The sequence below is a fragment of the Hordeum vulgare genome, chromosome 5H (genome assembly GCF_904849725.1).
Source record: "Hordeum vulgare subsp. vulgare chromosome 5H, MorexV3_pseudomolecules_assembly, whole genome shotgun sequence".
Lineage (NCBI taxonomy): Eukaryota > Viridiplantae > Streptophyta > Magnoliopsida > Poales > Poaceae > Hordeum > Hordeum vulgare.
Window position 1 is genome coordinate 352,319,441 of NC_058522.1, and position 12,305 is coordinate 352,331,745.

The 12,305-nt window shown below is 45.8% G+C and overlaps 1 protein-coding gene and 1 pseudogene across 1 annotated transcript; one reads left to right on the forward strand and one right to left on the reverse strand.

Annotated features, from left to right (window-relative positions):
• Positions 1-297: 297 nt before the first annotated feature.
• LOC123399448 (CCR4-NOT transcription complex subunit 10) lies at positions 298-8,401 on the reverse strand. Its single transcript, XM_045093859.1, has 6 exons — positions 7,970-8,401; positions 6,534-6,620; positions 3,838-4,014; positions 3,193-3,279; positions 3,046-3,117; positions 298-2,451 (listed from the first exon to the last, which is right to left on the reverse strand). The coding sequence occupies exons 1-6, from the start codon at positions 8,153-8,155 to the stop codon at positions 595-597; spliced, it is 2,466 nt and encodes an 821-aa protein (XP_044949794.1). The 5' UTR covers positions 8,156-8,401; the 3' UTR covers positions 298-594.
• A 425-nt stretch (positions 8,402-8,826) lies between these two features.
• Positions 8,827-12,049, forward strand: LOC123396701 (annotated as a pseudogene).
• The last annotated feature ends 256 nt before the right edge of the window (positions 12,050-12,305 follow it).

Here is a 12,305-nt window from a genome sequence, read left to right on the forward strand (position 1 = left end):
TATTTCCGGAGATTTTAAAAAATATCAGATGCGTGAAACGTTTGTTTAAACTCCTGGGACAGATGCCTGGCAGAATCTTTTCGTGTTTTCTTTCTTGCCTGTTTTCGCTACCACGACAATGTTTTCAGCGTGTCCCTACCGTTGCAAGGCAATTTTCCTGGTCATATAGTACACCCTCTGTCCACTCTGGGCACCCCGTCAGAAAAAATAAACGTTGGGGGAAAAAGGTGTTCAAAAGAGTGTCGTGCTGGGGGACCAGGGTAACACTATGTGAAGGTGATGCACCGAAATATGTACTTAAGTCCTTCTAAATTCTGATGCCTTTTGCACATTTTCTTTCCTGAATAAAGGAATATCAGAAGGTATCATCATTTCAGTCCAAAGAGGGGCTCTAAAACTCGAGTAACACAAATTACACCCCTGAATCTGGGAAAGCTAAAGAGGTGACAGGGGGAGATCTAAAGTTCTTTTTCTTATGTATGGTACACAGGAAAACGTTACGATCTTTCAGGATGATCATCCACATGGGGTCGGGGTCCAACTCAAGAAATGGCAATTATCAACTATAGATAAATCATCAAAAGGAGGCAAGTCTCATCTGCTGGCTGCTGCTACACTACTGGTCTTAAATCTCACGTTTCTGCACCTTCTCAACTTGCTGATAGCTTCTTGGGCCTTCCCCTGCAGAAGGTCCACATAGATGGATGCTAGCAATGCCCTAGGGTTGTTGGGCAACATTGCAAAACCACGGCTCACCAGGTAGTTGGCCTGCTCGAGCTCTCCCTGCACTGCAGCAGTCATGCCAAGGTCAACATACAGAACCCCACAGGCTTCCTCGGGCTTGAGAGACATTGAGTGCTGAGATTCTTCTGAGGCAAGTTTTGTCATGGCAGGAGTCACAGAGTCCTCGCCATCACTGTCTTTCTCAACGGGGGCCTTTTCACGATTCTCAACACTGTAGGGCAATTCGATAGCATTGTCATCTCTCAAATAAACAGTTAACTGATCAGCAGCCTCCTTTAGCCTGTTCAGTGCACACAAAGCTTCAGCTGCGTATACATGGCCGAGGAATAAGTACATCCTGGAGCAGTCTGGAACCTGCAACAGCGAGTTGGCAGTAGACAAAGCTTTCAAGGGATTCTCAAGACACAATTCGATGAACGCCAGATCCCCCAGGATGGCTTGTCGAATTTTCAGGTTCTCTTTTCTAATGATGTCATCATACATAGCAAGAGAGCTCTGCAAAGTGGCATTCAAGCTTGCGGCACCCTTTTGTTCTCCATTTGCATTAGTTGTCGGACCAGAGTGAAGTTTGGATTCCACACTCATTGTGTTCTGACCTGAACTTTTCTGGCATTGTGACCCTTGGTTGCAATCCTCTGTATCTGAAATCACCATTTTTTTCTGCTCAGAAGCATCCATTAATAGTTGGGCGTTGAGTAGACACTGTCTAGCAAATCTAAGTGATATCAAATTTCCATGTTCAGCAGAACTCCCAAAATCTGATAAATGACTTCCTGAGTTCACCGGACTGATAACTAAATGACGCCATTTCCCTGACCCCACAACATAAATTTCAATCTCATCTTTGCATGAAGTAGCACCGCTTGCAGTGAGGAAGCCCATTTCTAGAGCTAGCAAGCTACACTCAGCAAAACGGAGCCAGAAGAGGGGCCGATGGTACAAGAGTGGCATGGCCTCACGAAAGCAACGAGCTGCTAACAGTGGTTTACCACACATCAAGTGTTGGATCCCACAGTTGTATGATATCAGACAAGATTTGTCTTGGGATAGTGCAGACAGCTTCAATGGTTTCTCTGAGCGAAGAGATAAGCTGTATTTCAGAGCTTTGCTAAAGCACAATACTGATGTATGGTTGGACCTCTGCTGATGGAGTATACAACCAAGATTGTTATAGAACATGGCTAGCATTACCGGTTCAGTCCGATTATTGGGTGTGCTCAACAGCTTCACAGCCTTCCGATAATTTCCTCGGGCATACTCCAGCTGAGATTTCAAGAGAAGCTCTGTAGATGAATCCCTGCCACGTGCCATGTTCATTAGAACTTTGAGTTCTCGCTTAGCAACCTTCAGGTTCCTTGTGAGAAGTAGAAGCCGGACCTTGTAAATTTGTAGTCTAACTTTCAAATCAGCAGCTGTAGCAGCAAGATCAGCTGATGCCCTCGAGAACTCATTTAAGATAGGTCTCCCCAAGTGATTTGCACCATCCAAAGTAGAGTAAAAAGATTCAAACTCCAGTGTATCATCTGAAAAACTTCCAACTGAAAGAATCTCAGATCCACCAGGACAAGTATTTGAATCAGAATCTGGAGGCGTGTTACTTTTTGCAGGTTTCAGTTGAGCAGGTTGCTGCTGAACTGTGCTAGCAATTTCATTCTGGTTCCCAGTATTAGCTACTCCAAATGATCTTTCCAAGTACTGAATGACATCCTGCAAAAACAGAGAGATGAACAAAGTTCCACCTAGACAAAAGCTATGTTGCGAAGGAAGACGGCTAACAAATGCTATGGCTTGTCATACAAGTCAAAATGGCAAATTAATCTGACAGTACAGAACTTGAGAATTCTAGTGCAATCAAAGTGAGAACATAAACTCAATTATTCCCAATAAAATCTAACAGACAGAAGGAACTCAATGATCAGCCACCCTAGGTCCCTGATTCTCTCCCCTCTTCAGTGCCAGTGCAAGTTCTGCGTATATAAAAAATGCATGCTATGGCAGGATATACTGGCACGAGTATATGGGGGCAAAAAAGACAGCATTGAGCCATTGATCATATCACATTAAAAATAGTAATAAATTGGCATGTTATTTTGTTATGTTGAGTCCAGTTTCATTAGTGTACTGTCATGCCACTTCGCTGTGTCAAAAGGAGAAGCTACGACTCATGGAACATTTTCAGAGACATCCTTTGACAAAATATTACAGGCTAGAAAGAAAAGTTGGAAAGACATTATTAGTTCAATGGAGCCAGCCGTAGATGTCATCTGAAGGTTGTACTGTGGTAAAGGGGAAAAAACTTACCGCAGCTTTCGATGCATCTTGCAAAGCTAATGTAATATCCAATAACAGAAAACATACATGAAGAGCAGTTGTCTGCAGCAGTGAAGAATGATTAGGGAAAGTACAAAAAAAAACATTTACCTTCAGCAAAGCAATAAAAAGAAATACCTCATCAATTGGTTCAATATTTCGGTACAATGGCTCCAAAACAGACAGCGCAGATTCATAATCATGAAGATGATAAAGGATAAGAGCCTGCAAATTTAGCAAGTTCATAATCAGATTCATCAGCATGTCTTCAGCTAAAGCTTACATCAAGGAGTATGCATAAAGCTTGAATTGGCAAAGACATTACTTTAAGTAGATGATGCGCCGCGCGTTGTCGCGGAGACCTTGCTAAAACAAATGCATAAATAGGTGCTAAACATAACTAAAACTAATGCAAAAGCAAATGTAAAGAGTGCTCTCGATTTATATTTTAAAAAATGGAACATACGAAGCATGTGACAAAATGATGAATAAAAAGAGAAACTTTTGGATTGATGTGAATCTTACGTAAATTTGCTTCAACTGTCCAACACATATACAGTATATGACCATACAAAAATTAATGCAAAAAAATTAACTTATGCTGAGGTGGCATGATTGCATGGACATATTAGTACAAAAAAGTAACTTAAGACCGCATGGAGAGGAGAAAATAGGTATTGGGTTGCAACTATTTACGAATAGAGAATAGAGGATAGATGAAAACTAACAGTTAAGAATTCCTAATAATCAAATAATTGCATTAACTGAAACAAGAGATCATACAGTGTTGAATGTTATTATGGTTGTGTCAAACTCATCTCCATAGGCTGTTGTATTATGTGCGGCAGAAATCAACGGTGCAATGCCACTGCCTCTTGGTTCGGAAGAAGTGTTGTTCCCTACCCCATTGGCAGAATCAGCCTGTTCTCTAGATGCACAGGCAAGTTCATTGCTTCTTATCTGATTGCATGTATTAGTACAACATCAGAACAAGAGAAGTAATATCAATGAAATGGAACAGCAACTCAAAATTTGCAGTTCGGTTCAAACAGACAACGGAGAACATTAGTATTTGTTAGTGAATAACAGAATAAGCATGATGATGTGTTTCAACATATAATAAAATGTCTCGGAGAAAGTTTAAACATCATTCCACACCAAGTGATCGAAACAAGCTGTTAGAGAGTAGTTACCCAACATTTTAGTGCATGTGATGACATGCAAACAGTCAAATATAGTCAGTTACATGTGGCATTTGAATGACAAAGAAGCACACAACTCAATAACCGAGGGGCCATTCAGAAGTCCACCAACTTCCCTAAATCCTTACCTCTACTCCTCGATCCCAACTCCGGCTTATCACGAGAAGTTCAATACGTTCTGCAGTGCTAAATCAAGTCTCGATCAAACAACCCGCATGCCTAGTTCGGAGGGAAGGACATGAACAAAGAGCTTGCACGTCTCGATGCAGAGGAGTGGGGCACTGGGGCGGCGTGTCAAGGCTAGCACCCGGAGGCCTAAAGCTAAAGGAAAGGGGACGTGCTCCAGTGAGAGGGAAGGGAGGCGGCTAGGCATGGATGTACTCACGCCCAAGAGGAGCCGCTGCAGGGGCGTCTAGGGTCGCGACAGGGGCTTCGGTTTTCGTCGTGGAGGTAGATGAAGAGAAGACAAAGGGGCAGGGTGGTATCAGGATGGCGTATGGACAGCACCGACATCGCAACTGTTGACCAGGAGCATAGTTACCAGGAATCCAGGTCATTCAGGTCGAGGAACAGGGTCATGGGTCGCTACCCCTCTGGGACGAGGCACGATGAAGGGTATACTTCTTCAGGACGTCAATTTGGGACGTGGATCACGATCCCAATGATTTTGGGTCGATACCCTGCTACTGTAGAATGGTATAACAATCTGCTGGTGACTTTCCAAATATCGTGGAGCGAGAAAAAACCCACCCTAAGTTTGAAGCTATCTCAGCAAATAAAAAATGAAGGCAGCTCACTATACAGCATAATCTTTTCTCCATCTGCCTTTTTTTCGATGAAGCGTTGTCTGAAGGAACGTCAGATCATCTCCCATGGATCCAACTCTAATCGTACCTCCAGCTCCTTGCCCCCCCCCCCCCCCGCCTTGCCTGGTGCGGTCTTCCTTCCCAAATCCCCTGATCCCTACTACCAAGACGATCAAGTCATGAAGTTGTGGTCATAGCTGGAGCTCCGAGAGATTCTCAAACGCAGGCGGCGGCAATTACGATCAAATGGAGCACCGCAGTGTCGTCACGAAACCTTCTTGACTACTTAAGGTGTATCCATCAATGGCAAGACGGGAGAGATGTATGCCATAGTGGGTAGTTCGACGGCTGGACCATGGACGGACGGTGCGACGGATTGCCGGTAAGCCATGTGAACTTCTTACAATCTTGCATACTGTTTGGGGTCAGCATTCAACGACTGGGGTTGCGATCCGTCCATCGACCCAGCTCGACGACCCATCCACCAACTCAGCTCGACCCTAAGAGCATCTCCAACAGCCGCGCTAAAGTTTCGCGTCCAATAAAAGTTTTAGCGCACCACTGTAGCACTTTTATTGTGCGGGGACCAACGTTGCTTTAGCAGATGCCCAAAAACGCGCGTCCGAAAAGCATGCAGTGCAAATTGTGAAGCGCGCGCAAGCCGGTGCCTCAAATATAGTGCACGCGATAGCGTTTTTCAGCGCGTGCCCAAAACTTCTCAGCACGCGCACAATTTTGCGGCCTCTGTGAGCTGTCCGGCGCCCAAAAAACGAATAATTTAGCGCGTGGAGCACTTTTTGGGCGGCTGTTGGAGATGCCCTAAAACATTCCTGACCCCGATCTGGGTTGATCAATCCCGGGTTACCGAACGGACCCTCGACCGGTGAAGCAGGGTACCATGACCAGGAGTGGGAATCTGGGTTGATTGCAGCAAACGAAAAACTTGAACCATAAATCATGGACGTTCAGAATACACATGCATTCATTTGGTCCAAATTATGCAGCCAGAGCATTCATGAATATGAATACAGAGGAACGTTTATCATGTACATTTTGTGCCTATACTAGACAAAAGCACATTTGTTTGCATCTATGCATCACTGTTGTTTTGTGTGCCAATGCACATGACACCGAAAACTCTTGAATACAACTTTGGCGACAAAGATTTATTGACTTTCCAAGGCAGCGTACAAGCAGAAAAAAGGGTAAAGATGTAAAACGAAATGAAAATATGAACAATAGAAGTCACTAATCACACATGAAAAGGACAAAAAATCACTAATGTGGCTGCCTTTTTGCCACTATTCAAAGGTTGATGCTTTCTATTCCTAACTTAGTCTAGACATGGAAAATGAAAACGAATACATGTATCAAAGTACCAGAGCCACCAAAACAATTATATTCCTAACGGAGTCTGTATGTGTTTCTACCACCAAGTCTGAACCGCAAATCAGTATGCAGATTCACTAACCTTAACATTGCCAAGAATTTCAAGCAGCTTCTTTGGATCGGGACAACCATCCACAAACGATTCTGCGATGGCCATATTATGAAGGACCTGAAAATTGAACACTGACATAAGATGCAACACAGAAAAACGTGACACCCTCAATCTCTTCCTTGGGAGACAATATATTCACTACAGGAAATGTATTGACTAGGACATATGCTCCTACTAGGTACCCTCACAGGTCACGAGTAACGAGTTAATCAGCTAAAATCAGCTTAAAGGTCGGGTAACAGCCTGATTAAAAGGTATTAGCACGCAGAGATGCAGTGCACCAGTGGCTGTGCGGACAGTTGGGGATATGTATTGGATTCAGAAAATGTGTACTCGCGCTGTTGCTCACTGTTCTGCAGATGGCCAGGTTTGAAGTCTAAACATTACTGATTATTCAATTGTTGCTCATAGTCATATCCTGAATACTGTTGTAGACACAGTGGACAGTGAATTAATGTTGACAATTCAGTTGTATCCAACCAATGTACACCAAGTCAGATCCATTTTCACACTACATGGTATACATAAAGAACTAAAAATTTAAATAGAAAAATCAGTTACAAGACATAGTACAGTATGATCACGAAAACTGAGCAGCCAGCAAAGTGCCAGTTAAATAGTTTCAATACCATGCTATGGACTCAAGCTGAGCATTCTAGTAAGTGGAGAATCATATTATGTGCTATACAATATACATAGATACCGCCTAACTGTTTCACCAATAATTCTCACCCCAACCATTTTTTCTTTCCATTTGGAGGAAATTTCTGCTTCAAATTTATAATCTAACAGAGAATTTTAAACAAATCGCCTATGCTTCAAGAAATGTACAACATTACTAACTAAAATCAGGGAAGTGAGAAACACTCCCAAGCCTAGTAGCAAGCCCTGTTGGCATTCACATGCACCATGTAATACCCACGTCCACATGACCATTGATAGACACACAATCAAATGGGTACAAATCCAACACCAGCACATTAAGATGCTAGTGAGCCATGCGACAATCACATACAAGATAGCAGTGTATAGACACGCGTCAGATATACGCAGCACGCAATCACACACCCCAGATGCACCCAACCACTTACAAACATATGCAGGCTCACCGTCACCCACCATGAGAGGAGGGGAGAGCCATGCAGACAGCTACAACAAGCATACCACACAATTCACGTGCAAGATACACTGAGCAAGCATATAAGCACAGTGAGTGGTGACAGAAACATCAGGTGAGCAATACTAAAAAAACAGCCTTCGCTGAGCAAACATGCCACCACGAACCCGGCGAGATACAGGATTTGCTATGTATTCAGTCAAAGAATATATAAAGCAATCAGAGAGCATCCTAACTCTCCTCGCCTTTAGACGTATAGGGAAGCAAAAGCAGAGATCCAATCGCCCACCTTGGGGTCACCCTCCTTCTTGAGCAGGAGCTGCGCGAGCACCTCGGCGCACTCGGCGTACCGGCGGCTCTGGAACAGCACGGCGGCGTCCCTCGCCATAGCTGCCGTCGCGGAGAGCGTCCCGTCCTCCTCCGCCCCGGGCTGTGGCTGGGGCGGCGGCGCCTCCTTCGGCGCCGCGGGCTCCATCCGCCAGATCTTGCACGGACGGTGGCTGAATCGGGAGCGCGGGTGCGACACGCGGACGCCCGATTCGCGAGCCGACGCAGCGAACTGGAGCACTGGCGGTAGGGTTTGGAGTTGGGGAGGGCTAGCTAGGGTTTGGACGCGATGGCGATGGGATACGCCAGAGCGAGGGAGGGGGAGTGGGAGGGGGGGCGAAATCGACGAAGGCGATGGATAGAGAGAGAAGAGGGAGTTGCTTTCCTCTCCTGATTTGTTAGTTTTTCACGATACTGCCATTTCGACAGGGGCCAATGTCCGTCCTGGAATTTTTGCGAAAGGGTCCCTGTCGTTTCAGGTAATTAACCCGCACTCCTTATGTAAGTCGGGTCGAACCGTTTTTCACTTTTTATGAAAAAACCCTGTATTTAATCCGACCGCTCCCCTCCGGCGATGTTGATGCGTCGCCGCCGCCTGTTGGGCCCGGTCCTCCCCCGCCTCCTCGTCGCCCTGCTCCTCGCGTCCGCCGTCGCATTGCTCCCCGGCGACGCGGCCGAGGCGGCCGACGAGGGCCGCGTGGGCAAGGCGATCGCGGCGGTGGAGCGCGCAAACGCCACGGCCGTGGCCCTGGGGCGGCCCAGGCCGGCGGGGAGGCAGCGCAGGGCAATGGCACGAACAAGGAGAACAGCCTCGCCGACATGATCAACCGCGCGCTCGAGAAGGAGTTCCCCGACTCGGAGGGCGACCAGGGCGGCGGAGGTGCGTGGATCTGAGTCCCGCCATCTCCCCCGATCCGCCTCGCGGGCTCCGTGGCTCGGGGATCTGGTTTCGGCGCGCCCTGGCGTGTGTCGGCGGCCGGCTGCCTAGATCTCGGCCCCGGCTGCCGCGCTTTGCTCGGAATTGGCGAATCCTGCCTGTTTCTGGGTCTTTGCATTGAGCTGGCCTGTGCTGACCTCTACTGCTATGATTTTGCAGAGACGGACCGCGGCAGCTTCAACAACACGGTCGCCGAGAAGCAGGTGTTTCATCTGCACAGTTTTGTTTGTGTGTGGTCGGATTGTTCGTTTACAATGATTATGGAACCTGGTTGAATATTGCATTATTATGATGCTCATGGAATGGTTGTTCATGTCTTGCCGGCTCTCTAGATTTAGGAGGAGCACATGAGGTCGGCGGCGGCGGCCCGTCTAATCCGGCGACAGGAGGAGCACACGAGGCTGACGACGGTCGCGAGACCACCACAGCAGGCCAACAAGGCAGCGTCGCCGGCCGACGACGGCATCCACGAGGACCTGCCGGCCTCCGCCCAGAACGAGAGGACCGGATCCGAGCCGGCGGCCGCGCCTGAGGTGGAGGTGCAGCTCTTCCGCCGCGACCGGTGACCGTGTTCCGGTCGCCCCTGTGCGGGTACACGCAGGACCAGCTGGAGGTGGGGGACATCCTGGAGAAGCACGGCCTCAAGTCCGTCTTCGCCTTCGACGCCGCCTCCCGCGCGCGCGGTGTCGCCATTCATTCAACCCCCCGCAACGGCCGCTCCCTCCTCCCTTACGCCGCCGACTCCACCATCTTCCTCGACGGCGAGCCCAAGGTAAGTCTCCACACCTATTTTTTGTGGGGTGTTTTGAGGGTTGGGGATTGATTGGATCTTCCGTGACAGTTGTATAGCAATAGGATGGTAGTTGCCTCGTTTTTCCATTCCAATTGCGAAATGGGAGGGTGGTATCGGCATGCCCACAAGCAACTCGCAACCTTTGTGCACAACCCAGCAGTTTATGAGAGAAATTTATTGCTTCAACCATTTCCGCATACAAGCAAAGTACCAAATAAATCTAAGTTCGGTGCAGGTTTTCTGATATGTTTATCTTTCCACCTTTTCAGTTAGTTGATTATGGTCATGATGGATGTCTTTTGATGCTCCAAGACTGTTTGGATGAAGTGTTGTTGAATGACAGGGAGGCCAAAAACTTGCAGTTGAAGCATGATCTTTTATCCTCCACTTTCAGATATTGCCTGGATAAAACTTACTTCAGCACTTGTTTCTGTGAAGCACTGATGCGGATAAAAACTGCTACAGATGGCCTCCTTGAGACTCTGTCGAGTGTACTGGAACTCTCAGCAGCCGAGAAAGTCGGTATTGGTCTTGCATTGTCAGATTCTGATAATTCAGGCATGAAGCTGAAAGGTAAACACTAGGTGGTGAAGTTAAACTCTGTGTTGAGTGTGTCAAGGTTGCTTCTTCTATTTTCAGTTGTTTGTTGAAATCTACATTATTTTCATCATTCCAGGGCAACAATTTGAAATTGCTCAAGTTGAGGAGTTGTGTTTGAATCCTGATCAGTCGATACCAAACGACCAAATTCATGAAATTGTCGTCTTCCTTCACCAGACCGATGGCCTGACAAAGCATATGGATACTTTTAGTAGCATTGCTTCTCTTCTATAAGTTGGACAGAGTCCTTTTTTTGCTCCCATCCCCAAGGAGCAGTATGATGCTCACTCAATAAATCCTTCAAGGTGTTTAATCTTTCACTAACCAAAATCTTTGTGTTTTGGTTCACCTCATGTCCAATTGCTTACTTGTATTACCCCCTTATTTTCTGTGTCGTGCAGACATTTGGAGATGTACTTAGATAGCACAAATGATGACTTAGAGTCACTTCTTTCTAAAATTGAGAAAGAAATAAGTATGGCGGACATCGTAATTGAGTAGGGTTATGGATGCACTGTTGATAGCACACAGTGTAAGGAAATACTATCCACTTTTCAGCCTCTTGATGATGTGGCAATATCTAAGTTGCTCGGGGCAGTTATTGGCACTCAAAATAGTCTCGGAGAGGCCCATAACACTTATGCAACCTTTGTATCTGCTATTCTGAATACCCACTTGAGTGAGTCACCTCAGTTAACTACATGGAACACGGATGTTCTTGTGGATTCAATCAATGAATTGGTGAGGGCTTACTCATCGTCATGTTGTATTCTTTTTCTTCGCTTCACGCTTTTGCATTCTAATAACTTGGTTGTTCTTTCCCATGTAGGTCCCAAGTACTAATTGGGTGCATGTTATGGAAAACCTTGATCATGAGGGTTTTAGTATTCCTGATGAAGCAGCTTTCTGTTTACTGATGAATATATACAGCCGTGCTTGCAAGGTAAGCATATATGTGCTCATTTTCAGGCATTTCAACAGACACACATGCTTGGCTGACAAATTTCTTGAATAATACAGGATCCCTTTCCACTTCATGTTGTTTGTGGGTCAATGTGGACAAACACAGAAGGCCAGATATCATTTTTAAAGCATGCAATCTCTGCCCCTGCTACTATTTTTACATTTGCACATAGTTCAAAGCTGCTGGTACTATTTTCGTAACATGTGGCTTTACTCATGACAAGACCACGTACAATTCATACATCTAACAGTTGCAATTTCTTTTAGGCACTTCCGTACTTTGCAAGTCTTACTCCAGGTAATCATGCTTGGTCTTGCCTTGACCTTCTAGAGGAGAACCACGGCAGTGGCAAGGTCTATTAGGATGCATTCTTATAATTGATTTACTAATGTTTGTTGCATGGATGATGTGCTCACATACTTTTGGAGACCATGGGGATCATACAATTACTTGCAGGGAACTAAACGAAGAGAGGATTACACTGGAATAGTTTGGTGCATGAATGGTCTGTCACTCTTTCTTTGGTATTCATAATTTGACACCATCCTTTTTCTTTACCTTAGATGTGCATTTATTTGTTTCAGTCTATCGGTAGCGACTTTATATGCAATGTGGATGTCAAGAAGAATTAGGTGACCTTATTACACTGGAATTTTAAAGCCATGAGTGTGTGCTGGACAGTTTCATTTGTCTATTGTCATTTGTCTGTCAGTTGGCTCATACAAGTGAGTTGACTGTAAGGACATGAGGGAGGGGGGATGCGCGGGCTTTTCAAATACAAAATTCATGATCGAAAAGTCAACAATCTAACCCGGTGCAACGCACGGGCACTTTTACTAGTAATCTTTAAAACCTCAAATGCATCTCTTTTTTTCTACCACTGTTGGGTTCTCATTATTATTAACAATAAAAAAAAGAAAACTCTTAAAATTGACCGACTGATTTTCTCTCTCGTTAAACCGCCTCCTCTTGTTGACACGGGTCTCGTCGAGTGCATCTCCACA